The sequence below is a fragment of the Prenolepis imparis genome, unplaced genomic scaffold (genome assembly GCF_030444845.1).
Source record: "Prenolepis imparis isolate NDT839.2.m4 unplaced genomic scaffold, iyPreImpa1.0 SCAF_11, whole genome shotgun sequence".
NCBI lineage: Eukaryota > Metazoa > Arthropoda > Insecta > Hymenoptera > Formicidae > Prenolepis > Prenolepis imparis.
Genome location: NW_028141169.1, coordinates 485,644 through 502,554, shown reverse-complemented (window position 1 = coordinate 502,554; position 16,911 = coordinate 485,644). Strand labels below are relative to the sequence as shown.

At 37.1% G+C, this 16,911-nt stretch overlaps 1 protein-coding gene across 1 annotated transcript; it reads left to right on the top strand.

The window, feature by feature from the left end:
* The first annotated feature begins 290 nt into the window (after nucleotides 1-290).
* Nucleotides 291-16,772, top strand: LOC145942803 (intermembrane lipid transfer protein VPS13A). The gene is made up of 50 exons (XM_083049831.1): nucleotides 291-569; nucleotides 902-1,009; nucleotides 1,087-1,213; nucleotides 1,410-1,572; nucleotides 1,654-1,862; nucleotides 1,974-2,148; nucleotides 2,270-2,742; nucleotides 2,893-3,114; nucleotides 3,195-3,307; nucleotides 3,392-3,600; nucleotides 3,687-3,971; nucleotides 4,035-4,331; nucleotides 4,422-4,554; nucleotides 4,637-4,867; nucleotides 4,944-5,083; nucleotides 5,169-5,266; nucleotides 5,360-5,559; nucleotides 5,646-5,825; nucleotides 5,905-6,094; nucleotides 6,172-6,335; nucleotides 6,427-6,813; nucleotides 6,892-7,055; nucleotides 7,133-7,391; nucleotides 7,537-7,603; nucleotides 7,727-8,052; nucleotides 8,160-8,298; nucleotides 8,388-8,677; nucleotides 8,789-8,960; nucleotides 9,039-9,227; nucleotides 9,314-9,796; nucleotides 9,882-10,036; nucleotides 10,118-10,329; nucleotides 10,435-10,777; nucleotides 10,864-11,076; nucleotides 11,159-11,635; nucleotides 11,713-11,982; nucleotides 12,206-12,562; nucleotides 12,636-12,824; nucleotides 13,119-13,253; nucleotides 13,333-13,484; nucleotides 13,566-13,734; nucleotides 14,068-14,255; nucleotides 14,329-14,515; nucleotides 14,603-14,725; nucleotides 15,053-15,170; nucleotides 15,268-15,391; nucleotides 15,458-15,524; nucleotides 15,598-15,743; nucleotides 15,962-16,088; nucleotides 16,555-16,772. The coding sequence occupies exons 1-50, from the start codon at nucleotides 429-431 to the stop codon at nucleotides 16,699-16,701; spliced, it is 10,233 nt and encodes a 3,410-aa protein (XP_082905957.1). The 5' UTR covers nucleotides 291-428; the 3' UTR covers nucleotides 16,702-16,772.
* The last annotated feature ends 139 nt before the right edge of the window (nucleotides 16,773-16,911 follow it).

Here is a 16,911-nt window from a genome sequence, read left to right as displayed (position 1 = left end):
TATAAAAATTTGTATATAATCGATGTATCAGAATTGTCGAGTGATATCTCTCTTTATGGGGATTTATTTCTATTTATTTATATACAAGTTGCAGATGATCTGTCATTTCTGCAAACTTTCCGCTGTTGAATCTCGTATCTCTCTCTCGCTTTCGCTTCTTTTCTTCCTCCGAAATCCGCGTACATACGCATTTAAATCTTCGCTCTAAAGTGCAGAAAGTGGAAATGGAAATTGCGCGCTATACGAGATTGAAGATCGATAAAGATTGCGGTGGCGTCGCGCATGACTGAATTATTTTGCAAATTGCAACAATCTTGAGGTTATGACGATGGTGGGCGACCGGGCGCCAGGTTGACTCCAGGTCGATCTCGCGTTCCTCACTTTCGAAATACATAGAAAGACGAAAGGCAACTCGTTTGACAGTTACGATGTTCGAGGGGGCTATAGCGGCATTTTTGAACCGTCTGCTGGGCAGGTACGTCGAGGACCTGGACACGGAGCAGTTCAACGTCGGTATTTTCTCCGGGGATACGTGCCTCACCGACCTCAAGCTGAAACCGGAAGCTCTGGTACGAATTCTTCCAGAATGGTTTAAATCCCAATTTTTCACCATTCAACTCCCATTGATTTATCAATAATACTTGCGTGTTTTGTTAATATATGAGGATAGAATTGTTAATTTTTGACATATTGGAAGAAAGATTTCATTAGGAACGATGAATCAGATGATTGACAGTTTTGCCGTAGGCAAAATTCTATCAGTTCAATGTATCGCTGATTAAATTAATCCGGATTTTGGTCAAAATAGTCCTCAGATTGTATAAAATGGAATTACATTGGGTGTATATATATATATATATATATATATATATATTTTGCGTGTATCTTTATGCTTTTTCAGTATCAACTGGGATTACCTATTAGAATAGAGATTGGCTTGATAGGAAAAATTATTTTGAAAATACCATGGTCCGGACTCTTCTCGCAACCAATTGTGATATGCATAGAGGTATCGAATAATTTATATTGTAATAATGTATATTGAAATAATATGAAATCGTACACGGATACTTTTATTCTCTTCAGGATATATATGCTGTAGCAGTACCTGCACTGTCCGGTCCGTACGATCCAGAGATACAGAAACGTTTGATAAGAGCAGAAAAAAAGAAAATACTTGAGGATCTCAAGGAAGATGAAATATTTAGAGCAGGTGGTTATATGTTTTTACTAGATAGATATTATTCACTAATAAATTGCTTTATTAAATTTATTACATTTTTGATTAGAAATATCTGCATTTTTTATTTATAAGTTTGTCCAAGTTTTTCAATTATTCATAACATTGAATGATTTTTTAATAAAATTTTATCTCTGTACAATTTATCTTTTCTCTTTTTTTTTCATAGGTCTACCTCCTCAGCTATTCGATGGTCTATTAGCGTCAGTTACAAAAAACTTCCAGATTACTATAAATAATGTACATATTAGATACGAAGAGAAAATATTGCGAAACTTTCTCTGTGCCTGTGGTATATGTATACAGAATATATCAATTACAACTACCAACAAGTAAGCAGTAACTCGATGACACATATTGTCTTTCTTTTCTCGATTATGTCCAATGTTGTTAATAGAAATGATAAATTTCAGTAAATGGAAACCTGGAGTGTGCGCTACAAATTCACAAACAGTGTATCAGCTTATACGCGCGGAATCGCTCAGTGTGTATATGGACCACGACACTGAATCCTGTATAAATGTTCAGGGTAATTGGGACATGCCCAATCTTCTAGCATGGAAAAACGCGATGCAGAGGTCCCTGCAAACGTTCGGAATGAAGAATAAGGAATTTCAGTTTTGTACGTTTGAGATATTACCTTATTATTATTGTATCTTGTATCTGAAAAAAAAAAAGATTATTTCTCAACTTTTGTGATTGATTTTAATTGACATGTTTTTCTGTCGAAAAGTGTTGAAGCCTTTCACAGCCAAGATCAAAGTCATCATACACAAAGGTACAGAAACTCAAGCTTCTCGTATGTTGGTCGATGTTGTGCTCCAGGATGTAGCGATGCAACTATCCGAAGCGCAATATGCTACGTTTTGTCATATTCAAGATTCTTTGTTAAGAGCAACTGTCAACAGGTAATGAATTTACTAAAATTCTTCCATTTATTTTTTAATAACATATGCATTTTTAATAAACTTTCTATCTTTGATAAAAAATTAGTGATTGAAAATTAATAGTTTTACATAATATTTGCAGACCACATGCTAAATATCGCCCCGAACAAAGCGTGTACGAGGAGCCAGCATCTTGGTGGAGATACGCGTACAATTCTATTTTGAATCACTATATCAAACCGTACACTTGGTCTCATATAGCCAAACATAGGAAAAATTATAGAAATTATAAAGAGATGTATATTCAAAGTTTGCAACGACCGAATGACACGGAACTGAAGCTAGATCTGCAAAAATACGAGGACAGTCTGACAATATTAAACATAGTGATCGCGAGAGAGCACGCTAAACAGGAATTGAGAAATAAGGATATCGAGCGCGAGTGTCAAACCACAGCAGTGAGTTCATCAGATGATGTTGATGTCGAAACATCTTCGAATAACGATCAAAGTATAATGGTCCAATGCAACAAAGAAGAAAGTCAAAAGTCGATAGATGTAGTAGATAATTCGTCCAGTCCACAAATAAAATTGGAAAAAACGCTGAAGCAAATCGGTGAGTGCATAAATACTTTTCTCAACGTAAGATTATTGCTTTTTTATATAGAATATTATTAAGTGTATTAACAAGAATTGTGTGTTATAAAAAGCAAATATTTCACAAGAGTTTTAGTCATCTAAGAAGAATATCTTTGCACGTTTGCAGATTACAAATTAAACTTTACTTTGGCAAATTGTTGTCTGACTCTATTGAGCAAAGGCAAAGAAATGTTGATTGCAACTGTCGCACAATTCCTGACGAGTATCGAGGCTAGGCCTACGTTATTAGCTTTCAAGATATCTGCTCGTGCTGAAAGTTTTGTCGTCGAGGCTATATCAACCGACGGCGATTTGGTTCCTTTGATCACAGTTGATAATGTGTTGACAGGTAACGTATCTATTTGTCTCTCTAAGCTAATAATTACTAAATTATTACAATTACTAATTGCAAATACATGTGTCAAACAGGCAATGTGTCCACCTATTTCTTGGCCATAGATTTTGAGAAGAATGGACTAAATATGGATCCTATCTTCGAAGTGTCCATAAAACTGGAAGCTATCGAAGTCACTTATCATCATGTAATAGCGATTTTATTATGCGTTGTTCGCGATCGCAATATTTCTGTAAACCTCTCTCATACACATCCTTTATTTTCTATTCAGTTTGCTATGGTGGAGATTATAAACTTTTTCAAATTCAACACCAATTACATCTATGGCACGATTCTCGGAATATACAGATTGTGGGATTGCGCGAAAAGAAAGTATTTCAACTTTGTGGACGACATCATCTCGCAGACATTGAGAATTAGCTTCAAAATAGATATTAAAAGCCCATACATAATATTTCCGGAACACGGATCGATTCAAAAGTACGTTTACTATGTATGTAGGATTACGAAAGAAAGTGTGTGAAAAATATTACACATTTTGTAAACATTCAAATTTTTTGTTGCAGAGGAGGACACATCCTCGTCTTGGATCTCGGTAATGTGACGTTGACCAACGAGCTTCAAGCGATGAATTTGCAACTGGAATACGCCACTCTAATGGAACTGGAAGAATTACTCTACGACAGACTCAATATGGTGTTTTCGGGCGCGCAGATTTTATTTTGTCATTCGGGCGACGATTGGCGCTCGGCGAGAAAACGGAGTGATTCCGAGTATCATTTGTTACCCAAACTACAAGCGAACGCGACACTTTCGTACAGCATTAGACCGGAATATCGTCAATTACCACGGTAAGAAATTGTGGCTGTTCCTTTAGTCTATTCCTCTCTTTTAATATGTAATTTTTCGCACAGGACAAAACTCAATGTACATATTTCAAACGTAAAGTTTAACTTGTCGGAAAATAAACTGCGACTTATGGCGCACTTTTTGAACAAATTGCTAGTGCTTTATGAAAATAATATCGAAAAATGTAAAACTACCTTCAAAGATTCTACTCTCGAACAAAAATCGAGGATTGCTTTCACTTCGGTGAAAGAATTGATGAAAATACAATCCGGTGTGTGCTTGCCATCTGTTTTAATGATGCACAATGGTTTTAAACCTACCATCAAAGAAGTTGTAATCAATAATGTACCAAAGCTTGACAGGTAATGATGATATATTAAAAAAGAAGGTATATTTCTCTCTGTTTCACTACTCAAGGTATATTAAGATATAATATTATAATTTCTTATTAGGAGTGTTGTCTCTTCGGAAGTTAGCGAAGAGGACTTGGAACTGTTATCTAAAACCATCAATTTATCCGGATTTGACGATAATATATCTCCGTGTAATCGCATTAATTTGTTACTTCGATTTGCCATAAGCGAGGCAAGTACAGTCTTATCGAGCATTCGCCACATCTTATTAGACAAATATATATCATTGATATATCTATGGATCTGAAATTTAGTTCTCCATAAATCTTGAACATATGGTGGACAGCCGAGAGCAGCCTTATCTGAATTTGAGATTGCATACCGTGTACTATGAAACAGCTATGATGGAATACGGAGTTGCTGTTCAATTCGGCATTGGATCGATTCTTCTAATCGATAAGACAAACGCTGGCGTTACCGGATCATACCTAGAATTGATATCCACCGACGAGTCTTACGAAGTTCTCGTTGTGTCATATCGTAAGGTAATCTTTGCACCGAGATACAATATTCATGTTCCCTGATTTAGTTGAATGTGCATTAATTATCTTTCTTTTAAAGGTTAAATCAAATTGCCCCGATTTCAAGTCGCACTTTAAAAATATCGAACGCTCTCTGGTTGTGAATCTATTGAATATTAATATAAATCTTCATAGATCCGCATTACTGAAAATAAAAGATTATTGGCAGAAATTTAAAACGTAAGTAAGAAAATGTACAATCATTTCGTGTGAGATATTTCTAGAAACACTAATTAATTTCTTAACTAATTAATTTATTTCTCAGTATGTGCGATGGTACACTTATAATCAAGTACGCCGAAAAGATGTGCGATAATATTATAAAATGGGAACAACACGATGTAGATCCACCTATTCCACCAGGTAATAAATATATTCTTGAATACAAAATATATATTTTTGGGTATGGAAAGGAACATATATCACATACTTTTACATCTTGCAATACTTTTACAGGTGCAATTAAACTGAATTATTCAACCAGACTTAGCTCGCTGGTACTACGATTCTGCGACAAGGACATAGATTTAATGGAGATTAAGATTTCGGGTTTGGAAAACGATTGCATCTACAATGCGAACGAGAGAATGGTGTTGCGCGCCTATCTCAGCAGTATACTTGCCGAAGACTTGAACGACGACACGCTTTATTCAAAAGTAATTACTTTGATTATTAACATGTATATTTATTTTTTTTAACTGCACATGATACACATAAATATATATTTTTATTTTGTTTAAAGATTTTGACGACCGACGAAGACAAAGTATTTGATCTGAAATATGTACGACATACCCCAAAGCTGTATAAATGTTCGGATATCGATACTAATCAGGACGATGTGATGTCGGATGGCACCTTTAAGCTTTCCATCGGAAGAATAAATTGTGTGATCATTTCTAAAATTCTGTACGATTTACGGGTACGATAGATTTCTTGTCTTGCGTTCTTTTGCATCTCATTACGATATCAATGTTGACACTTAAATCATTTTTCTACAGAATTTTGTGAGGCCGTTCGCTTCCACATATTATACTCGCTTCTTAAATTATTTGAAAAACAAGTTTGTCGGAGGGATCGAGCTGATTAAGAGAAGCGCGACGAAATTACACATTTTTATCGATATACAAGGACCTACTTTCCTGCTACCGCAGAAGAAAGATGCCCCGAGTCTCTTGGTTTTCGATACAGGTATAGAATTGCATCCGAGAGATAGTTATATATATATATATAAATTGAGGCTGTTCTTTCATAGAATTTACTTCCAGGCACATTATCGGTCGAAAACTTTTTCAAGAACAACGGACCGTCAGTGCAATCGACGAAAGCTAATGATAGCGGACAATTAATAATCGACAATATTTTGGTAAAATTGAAATCTATGACTATATCTAGGGCAATTATGACCTTGGCGCGAGATTTGGAAGTGCAGGTAAAGTTGGATTAAATATTCAAATTTTGAATTTTTTTATGACAAAATATTTGAAAAAGAAACGTGTGCCAATATATGGAAATAATTTCAGGAACCCATTATCGAACCGATACAAATTCAGTTTGATATCAAGAGAAAGACGGAATATCGTAGTATTATGGAATTTCAAACATATGGTTTATTCAATGTGCAAGGAGTGATCGACGTTGTAAATGTAAACTTGAGTCAGCGGGATCTAAAGTCCCTTATTTCGGTGTGGCAAGATAATATTTCGAAAATACTGTTGCTTAAAAAGATCGCCGAGAACGAGGATCGAATTTCAACGCGAGACTCTCGAAAGAATGTCAAGCATGACGATGACGTTATGGTAAAGAAACTGGAAGACTTTTTAACTCATAATGAAACAGCGCTGTGCGAAATCAACATAAAACTTACCTCGGAGGGATTGCAATTGAATTTATTCATGGACACGGAAGAGGTAGATACATTAATATAAGTTAATTAATATTCTATCATATGTATTATATATAATAATTTTGATCATATTATGTTGCAGGTGTTGAGTTCTCCTGTGCGCGACTTGAATCATGGTTTGTGCAAGTTGTGCTTCGGAGAAACTATAAATACCTGGGACTTTTATAGCGACAAGAGTGTGAAAATGAGACTGTCTTTGCAAAACTGCTCATTGCAGGACACTCGCAAAGACACGGTCGAAAAGAGGTTTGTATCGTTGATCGAGAGCTCCGATTAGGATCTTGATGGCTTTTGATTTATTAATCTCGTTTCTACCGTTTTAGGATAATACAATCGCCGGCAATATCCTTGGAAAAGAATTTAGAATCTTGTATTTCCGTGTCGATGTCTCCTATAGTCGATGTCACGTACAGTCGTACTCAAGCGAAGGAAAAGTGTTTCGACGTTCTTATTCAGGACGTGCGAATTTATCTGTCTGTACCTTTCTTGATGCACTTGGGACGGTACTTTTTGGATTCCCTACCCGGCGAACAGATAGAAAAAGGAATCATCAATCACGGATACGATAATAATAACCAAATGGTAAATATAAAGTCATTTCGACAGTACTAGAGCTCATTAAGAATATTTTTCTATTAATTTTCTCAAATCTCTCAAAACACATCTTTCTCTAAGATATATTCATTGAATCGCATTAATTCCATCAATGTATTTGATTTAAATCAAGAACCGGAATGCTATAAACGCAGAAACTGACAAAATAAATCGCTCCCAGTATTTTAAGGAGCAACCAGGTAGTTTATCTATGTGCATGCAGGTTGTATACACAAAGATGGCTCTTTTCTGTCGTTCTCAATAGCAATTTGTATAACGACTATATATGTAGAAAATAAAATAATCAATTTTAATTTGTTTAGGTACCTCTATATCAATTAGAATACAAAAGCCGGATATTTTTCTATTCGGTGATTTGGAGAAGAGTAATACACACGTGATTCGAATGCAGACGGAAGTGTTTATCGAAAGCAGCAGACATGGTTGTTTTTCTTCGATAGTTTGCACCCTGACCAATGTCAATGCCAAGGCGAAAGGAAATTACGAATCCCCGTATTGGTTGTTACGTCCTTGCGATGTAGAGATTTCTAAGAAGAAGGAATTGTCGAGTGATAATGAGGAAATTGTCGTTGCTCTAAATAGTGTTAATGTACATCTATCGGCAGAAGTGATGCATACCTTTTTCGATGTAAGTGAATCTCTGACTATTTATATAAAATATGCCTGATATCTGTAAACTGTGCTATTAAATTATTTACATCGCTTATTATCTTATTATTGATATCTGCATTCTAGATATTGAACGAAGCGTCGACTTTTTTGAACAGCATTAGCTCGAAAATGGATAACAGTAGCAATCAAAATGCCAACCTGCATAATAATCTCTGGGCACCGAGAAAAGTTTCTAGTATACCGTATAAGAAAATGGATGAAGGTAAATATCTTGTGCGATACAACATAGATATTGTTTCATTTCAATTTTGTTATATTTATTTAAATAATTTGAATTTCTTGTTGTTTTAGTCGACTCGGGATTGTATCGTCGTCGCAACGATCATGTAGTATTCAGTTTGAAACCCGTGACAATGTGCTTATCGTTGGAGATGGAATATTCCGTAGGAAGATTTCCAGTGATGAAAATGGAGACCGTCGTTACTGCCACCGTCGACGATTGGTACAACAATTTCCATCTCGAGTCCAATATAAAGCTTCACGCATTCTGTTACAATAAAGTTTATCAGAATTGGGAGCCATTCGTGGAATTTTGTACAAAGGACGATGTAAACTATAAACCGTGGGAATTTATTATCAAGGTTACAAAGATTGTCGATTGCTACATATTTTCTATTATTATTTTCTAATTAGTTATTAATATAATGTTTTTTTATATACATATATAATTAATATAATTTGATTTTTTTCAGACGTATCGAGGCGAAGCAAATATGATTAATTCCCTATGGACAGATTCTTGCCACTGCATAAAGCAAGATTCGGTGAAAGCGAGAAAGAAGGATGTAAAGTACAATGAACAGGATATAATGGATATGATATTTATTGGACCCGATGCTGATGCCATCTCGTCTACGAGAAAGGGTAGAATTATTCATACAATTATGAAAATTGGTTATTCAGTACGTATGTGTAGAGTTTATTTATTTTTTAAATAAACAGAGCCCGAAACTTACATAACGTATGAGGATGAATCTGATACGGACGACGACGAGAACGATACGAAATTAACCAAGATTTCCAATTATTTATTTAATAATGATAGCGACGACGAAGAAAGCGATTCTGACGATTCGAGTACAAATGAGGATGAGGAACTGGAATTGACGCTGGATTGTACCTGTGAATCTTGTACGTGTAAATTTAAACGATCACACATGTATTTCAATTTTAAATTTCAATTGCTTATATTCTAAGTGTTTTAATTTTGCATGTAGATAATCCCGCCACGCCGCGTGCGACAGCAAAGACGAATCTCTTGGCGCCGCACATTATTCTATATTCGGAGGACAAAATCAACATCACTATAACGGAAAACATGATCGCGACGTGGAACGCAATGTCGAACGCGTTTGCGCGAGTCAAGGGTGGAATCCCTTTCGTGCCAACTAGTACGCGAGAATTGACTGTACTGAACAACATTGGTCACGCGAGTCGAGTGGAGCTGCTCGTTCAAGAACAAGTGGACGGGAACAGTGTGACGCGTGTCCTGGCCGCGCACAATTTTGCGCACGACGGAAACTCGCCGACCAGCGTGCCCAGCAGTCCGGAGAACGAAGTCCCCCAGGGGAATCTCACGAGTCCTCAATGGACCGGTAAAGAAACCGTAGTCGTACCGGAATGTAAAACCTTTCCCATCGACTCGCCCGTTCAAATCTACAAATCTATAACTGACGAACTTGTTCGTGTGACTTTTGAAGGTAATTTTTACACTCTTCTACACTTTTACTATACATATAAAAAATAATCATAAATAATCGAATTTTACTCTTAATTTACGCGCAGGTTTCGAGAATGTGTTGATATATTGCCCTAAAAAGGAGACACGCAGTCTCGTATCGCTTCGTCCTGTGAGACACGAGGTTCGCTATTACCTGGTGATAGAGGCAACGATAAACAATTACCTACATCGTACGATTTGCGTGCGATCTCCGTTACAGGTAATGTTCACTCGTTTATCCGCGTTTCGCATCCCAGTCTTCCGTATTGTTTTTTCCTATTAACCGAAAGATACCTTTTAGTTTCGAAACGAAACATCGTACGCGCTCGGACTTTATTACAAGAAAGCAGTGGTGGACAAATTGGGTTTAACACTCACCGGTGAAGTCACAAATCCCTTCGATCATAATATAAGAATGGCAATCATCGAACCCGATGCGACTTATAATATTCCTCTATATATCGCTTATCATTGTCCGATACACGTTCTTCCGGTATATCTAGAGTCTACAGAGTAAGTAGAACCGCGGATCAGTTTGATCAGGTTGTTGTTTTCTCTTTGAGAAAATAAAACCAAGATAAAATATAAGACGATAACAAATTAATATATTATTTATAGAAAATATCAGGTTAGCGAGGAAGGAATTTATTGGAAAGATTTGAAGGGTATAGCAAATGCATTTAAAGACGTGTGCTGCAAAGCGAAGGACGGCATTAATGACTGTAATGTATTCTGTGTCAGGGCGATATGCACGGAAATTCCGTTAACGACTCGTCCCTCGGGTTGTCAAGTGCCCAATTATTTGATAAATATCGTACCGCCTGTCATTTTTAATAATCAGCTACCCTTCGTCATAGACGTCGTTGTACCTAGCATTAATTATGAAGTGAAAATCGAACCCGGAGAAAAAATAAACATGCACTCTTTGAATCACAGCAGTAATGTGCAGTTTACTTTTAAGGTAGAATTTTGAAAAAACTTGGTTCTATATAACAAATACTGCTTTGCATCATTTAATTATACATTACTCAATGATTTTATATACAGATACACAATTACTTGGGCACGTCTTGGATGGGTGCGGTGAAACTAAATATGAATCTAGAGCGAAAGTTTGTACTAATGTCTACGGATAACGAGTCGGATTTGACGAAACCCTTCTTGCTGTGCCTGGAATTAGGCAAAATTTTCAGCTGGAACATTATTATACAGGCGCAGTATTGGATAATAAATAAGTCTGGCTTGCCGCTATTTATTCAGGTATAAACTAGACAATTTGATTTTCATAATAATAAACCTGCGAGATAAACTATGATATATTACTACTACTCTTCTCGTTTAGGATTACCATTCTCATATAACTTATGAGATGCCGGAGGAGGAGTTGATGGTGTTCTCTCAAAAGAACAATAAAAAGAGCATGGTGCGATTGAGGGCCCATCAGTCCGAGTGGTCGATGCCATTTGGATTGGACGGGATCACGTCGATGTCGTTGATCGTATGTCGAGATATCGAACGCGGACGAAAGTATCAGATCGTAACGGAGATAGAAAGTTCCCGCTTGTCGCCGATTTTCACGAAAATCATAACGTTTCTGCCGTACTTGTTCATCTGCAACAAAACCAAAAAGGCTCTGAGGTTCATGGAGGAGAACGAAGAGGCCGATCTCTGGAACGATCTTTTACCCGGGCAAGAGATGTCGTTCTGGCCCGCCACCGAGTCCATGAAAATGAGGATAAAGTGGAGAAACAGTCAGCTGGTCTCGCAACATTTCGACATTACATACGTGGGCAAGACTGTGCTGAGAATGGATAACGGGGTACATGAATTTTATAATTTTATTTTGCGATGCGATGTTCGAAGAGAGATTTCATATCAAGATTTTCAAATTTACAGTCGGCGCTATGCGTGGAGATCGAAGGCGGCATGAATGCTCCGTATCGCGTAACATTCCGAAGATACGTCGCCAGCGACATACCCGTACGAGTGGATAATCTCTGCGACAAACTATTCCTCAAGCTGAACCAAATCGGTTTGGGTCAAGTCGCTCTGCTCAAACCGTTTCAAAGTCTGCTGTACACTTGGGACGATCCTACTCAGACCAGAGAACTGATTTGGAACGTTTATAGCAATAACGCCTTCGGCTATAAAGCACAATTCGAAACGGTAGTGAAAGAAAAAGTTGTATATTTTTTACTTGATTTGCCATTTTGCATTCTTCGAAGCGATAAACTTCTTATTATTTTTATCGAATTAATTTTACGAGATTTCCAATCTTCATTATTAAAGCAATAATCAAAACTCATGGATCGTCTCAGTTTCGATTTAATTTTCATTAATTTTGTGCGGATTGATTGCCCGGCACTTGACATCTTCGTTTTGCCCTCAGGACGGCTGCGGACACGAAACGGTAACTTTTGTAACCGTCGAAAGGCGCGACAGCGCGTCTCATTCTTCCCAGGTCACTCCCAAATCGCTAGCAAACGCAAAGTCGTGGTCGGAGGATTCGAGCGCGAGTGTCGCTCATTCTTCCCCTAATGCAGAATCCGAGACGAAGCTACAAGCGTTGGAGCACGCGCGGCAAGATGAGACAGAAATTTACTGGGTGAGCTACATGGAAGGAGAGCAACGCGTGTTGCTGTTTACGCAGCACGAGAGTGTGTACCTGAAAGCGAAAAGCGTCATCGATCCCGAGGCGAGCAAGAGAGAGATATTTCTATCGATCGCGGCTATCGGAGTCAGCGTTGTAAGTGAAGAAGCACATGGAAGCGATTTTATTGAATCGAAAATCGAGTGACTTTTTTTTTTCTTGCCCATAGGTCGTCCAGGAATCCAATCTTCACAATGTCAGACGGGAGTTACTGTACGCCAGTGTGATCGACTCCGCCGCGCATTGGGAGCTTTACTTTAGCAAACGATGGAGGAGCCTGTCGTTGGAACTGAGCGTTTGGTTGGAAAACAAGTATACGAATTCCGCGAAGGTGGCGCAATTGGAGAACTTCATCGATGTACGATTTGCTTAACATGATTTTTTAAATTGCATCGTAGACGTTTCATGAATATCACCGCCCTTGTTTTCAACTCTATTTAATCGTATTTGATAAAATATAACTTAATAGCATTATGCTATTTATTTTTAGTTACAATTAAATGTGCAGAGCATTTGAACATAAAGTAGTGTTTTATTGATATGTTTATCGCAGAGATCATTAATACTTTTATGTATTCCCTGTGATTGTAATTTATCGCACAGTGAAGATGAATGAATAATCAAACATATATCTCTTTTAAATATTTCGCAGGTTGACTTGGTGAAGATGCAGATGACTAAACCATTCTTCGGCAAACTACGAAGAACGTATTCACCAGGTATCTGGCTGCATTGCAGGGAATCCACGACGCTTTGTTACCTGCAAGGATACGTTCACAAGATACAGGTACGCAGGTTTTAATTGTAATTAATTAATTTAATAATTACGATTCGCGATAATAATTTCTCTTGTCCATTTCTTGCAGGTCGATAATCAACTGAACGAAGCCATCTTTCCGGTGGTTCTGTATCCTAGCCTGCAAAAAACCTTTGTGAATTACGCCGGAAGTCGTAGATTGAAACACTGCTTAGAATTCTCGTATCTGAAGCAACGCAAATTGAAAAACAGCGTTTACAAGTACATCTTACGCACATAAATATTATTGCTCGTTACGATGAACAGCGTTCGTATATTGATTTTCAAATAATATTCTTTTAGAGGTATATGTGTCATCCTCAGGGAGTTTAATTTAAATTTGGAAGAGGTCTTTCTTTGCTCCTTGATCAATCTAATACCCAAGAATCCGGAAACCAAACACTCGATCGCCGCCAAACTCAGGAGAGACGTGTCCAATATGCGCGTTCCTTCCTTTAACAAAATCAATAACGTAATAATCACACATACAGACTGCATTAATTCTTCTGTCAATGAACGGGTATCTAGATATCCAAAGTAACTTTAAATATTAAAAATGTGTCGAAAACTTCTCCGTCCGAAATAAAATATTATATACGGAAACTTTCTAAAATATAACGGGAAAGAGAATGTTAGATGTCCAGCAGTTGCTATAAAAAAATTGTGCAATGTGTCGAAAGCATGCGGTTGATATCCACGTACCTATACATTGATGACAAAGAAATAAAGAATTATGCATTGACAGAAGGATTAATTTATGTGAACATGCATAGTGTTTTGACCGATTTGCGCATATAAATTGCAGAATGACAAGAGAAGAGACTTGATAGAACAGATATACATTTCTCCGATGGCGTTAAAGTTGAGATTGCTGGCCAATACGGACGGATCTAACGCGCGCAACTTTAGCATCATGCTCGATTATCGCAATATTCTTCGTTTCATCTTCGATTACGCGGAGAAGGGTGCGTTTGAGAGGGATGCCGAATTCAAGTGAGCGCGATTTTACAATTTTGAAACCGTGATGTAATTGACAACGAGACAAATATAATTTCCCGTTTGTTAGGTTGCCGAGTTATCAAAAGAGTTTCATCGTCGTCGATAACCAGAGATTCTTCTCGCGCCTCTTGCAAACTTACGTGGCGCAGATTATGGAACAGTTTCACGTGCTGGTGCGTCTGGCTACCGTTCTGGGAAATCAGTACGGCTACAACTTTAAATCGCCAGGGAGCAACTTTTGCGAGCCAGATTCGGTAAGCGTACAAAACGGACAAGATTCTCTTTCTACGTACAATATATCTTTATATTGAAACCATCCTAATCGTGCGGTGACCTTACAGTTACTACTATGCGGCGACGAGGTTGCTGAGAGGCTGGCGTACGAAGTGGCGTGCGAGCTAGGATACGCTACTCCCGATGGTATGCAAGCTTCGATTTTGAATAGCCAGGCGCCTCATATTAAGGTAAATATAAAGCTAAACATGTTCCATATGTACATATATGTATACGATGTTTATTTAATATCAGCATCTTTCCAAACTTGAGAAATTTAATATGTGGCTGGCTGTTGTCAAGTTTTTAAAAATTTTGACACTATCCGACACGATTAAAACTTTGTACGTCTGTCAAGCAAAGTCTAATTAAAATTAAATTATTCTTTGCTTGAAAAGCAAAACTCCAAGCAGGCTCTTATTCAGTTTTATATATTTATATTATTGAAAGTATATTCGTTGATTATACGGGAGAGATATCTTATATAGTGAAAATACAATAGTACATATTCGTTTCAGATGAAAGACATAAATTATCAGAATCCGGATGTACCGCCTTTAGTGTTTTTGGTCGATCATTCGTTCGCGACAGAGATCGATTTGGAGACCTCTGGCTTGATCACCACGTCGACAAACAGTGAGTAGCGAGATCGTATATAATCATCGTGCATGTATAATATTAATTTGTTCATTCTCTGCTCGGTTCGTTAAATCTGTTATCAAAAATGTGACAGGTATTCATCGAGAAGAGTTGAGATATTTCTTCAAAACATTGGGGAAGAAGATATCCGTGTTGTTCAAGACGGAAAGCTCTTGTTCAAAAACCCATTCGAAAGTGATACCAGACATAATAAAGAGGTATATCAACACGCTATTGTGTATAGCGCTATTTTTTTTCGTTTATCATAAAAATGAATTTTTCAGAGCGCAAGAAGTAGGACATAGTTTTGTATCCAGAGTACGATTGCCGCGATATATCAATCCGCATTTCGTGAGTATCGTCCGTCGTTATTTCATATGTGATCTGTCTTTTGTATCTGTTTAATCCTCATGTTATTATCTAGGGTGTGGAGTTGTTCTCGACGCACAAGGCGAAGGGAGCCTACTTGTTGAACGCTATAAGTAAAGGCCATTGCGTTCAAAACGATTCTTATTGGGGACATGCCGCGCTCCACAACGACGGGAAATATATTACACTAATATCCTTGCAGTAAGTCTGCCACTTATATTCTCATAATCCATTTCTTATCTATGGATGTTTTCATCTATATAAAGATGGAAGATGATTAGAGCTTTTTAGTCTAACAATAAGGAATCGCATTCGTTAACGCTCACGTATTTGACAGCTAAAAAATTTTAAGAATATAAATCTATATATTATTTCTCTGAAAGAATTAAGATACGGATTAATTCTTGGATTTTTTTTAGGCGAATACACTATGTCGAGAAGGGAAATGCTTGGGGATCGTGGAACGTAAAGTGGACTTTAGAGACCAATCAATTGCTGTCACCGCCAACTATCGCTAAAAATAAACTTATTTTGCGCGTAACAGAGGTAATTTGTCCGATGCGACATATATTTAATTCATATTACTAAAATATTACAATCGTGGATAAGAGACAATGATTTGATACATTCGAATATCGAGCATGCCTTTTTAAAGAGTGGAATATTTAAGTTTAACGACTTAAATAAAAACAATTGAGAAAAAATCGTTTAAAATAATCACAAGTCAGTTTCTCGCGTGACAAAGATTAACAGTAAAATGTTCAGCAGTGGCGAACAATTGAATAAAATTGTAAAATATCATTCATCTCTTTTTGATGATATTCTTTCGGTCTAAAAGTAATTAGAGTCGCCGATAATGAACAAAAATTTTTCTCTAAACCGCATAATTGGGGGGGAATAAAAAGAATCGAAATAATTATATCATTATAATTAATATTGTAATATTATACGTTTGTGACCGACAAAGTGCTAAACACATGATTAAAAATTACATCAATTGTTTCACGCGCAGGAAAAGGAAGAGACGTCATTGTCCTTGGTAGACTGGTACGTGGAAAGCGAGGCCGCGGATATTCTGGAATGGCTGTGTCGCAAAATGGACAGCGCAATGATCGTGAATATGGAGAGCGGCATTTGTTCCAAGTTGGAGAAACTCTAATAATGCGCTGACGAGGCCGTTGATAAAAAAAAAAGAAAAAAAAAAAAGAAAACTAAGAGCAAGGAACAAAGTGGATAAAGAGATCAGTGTATTTACATATTTAGTTCGACGTAATAAAAAGTCTATGTACGGTGAATGTAAAGAAAAAAAAACGACGTCTTTCTCTCTCTTTCTCTCTAATGCCCTACACTTGTTTTTATTATCATTATA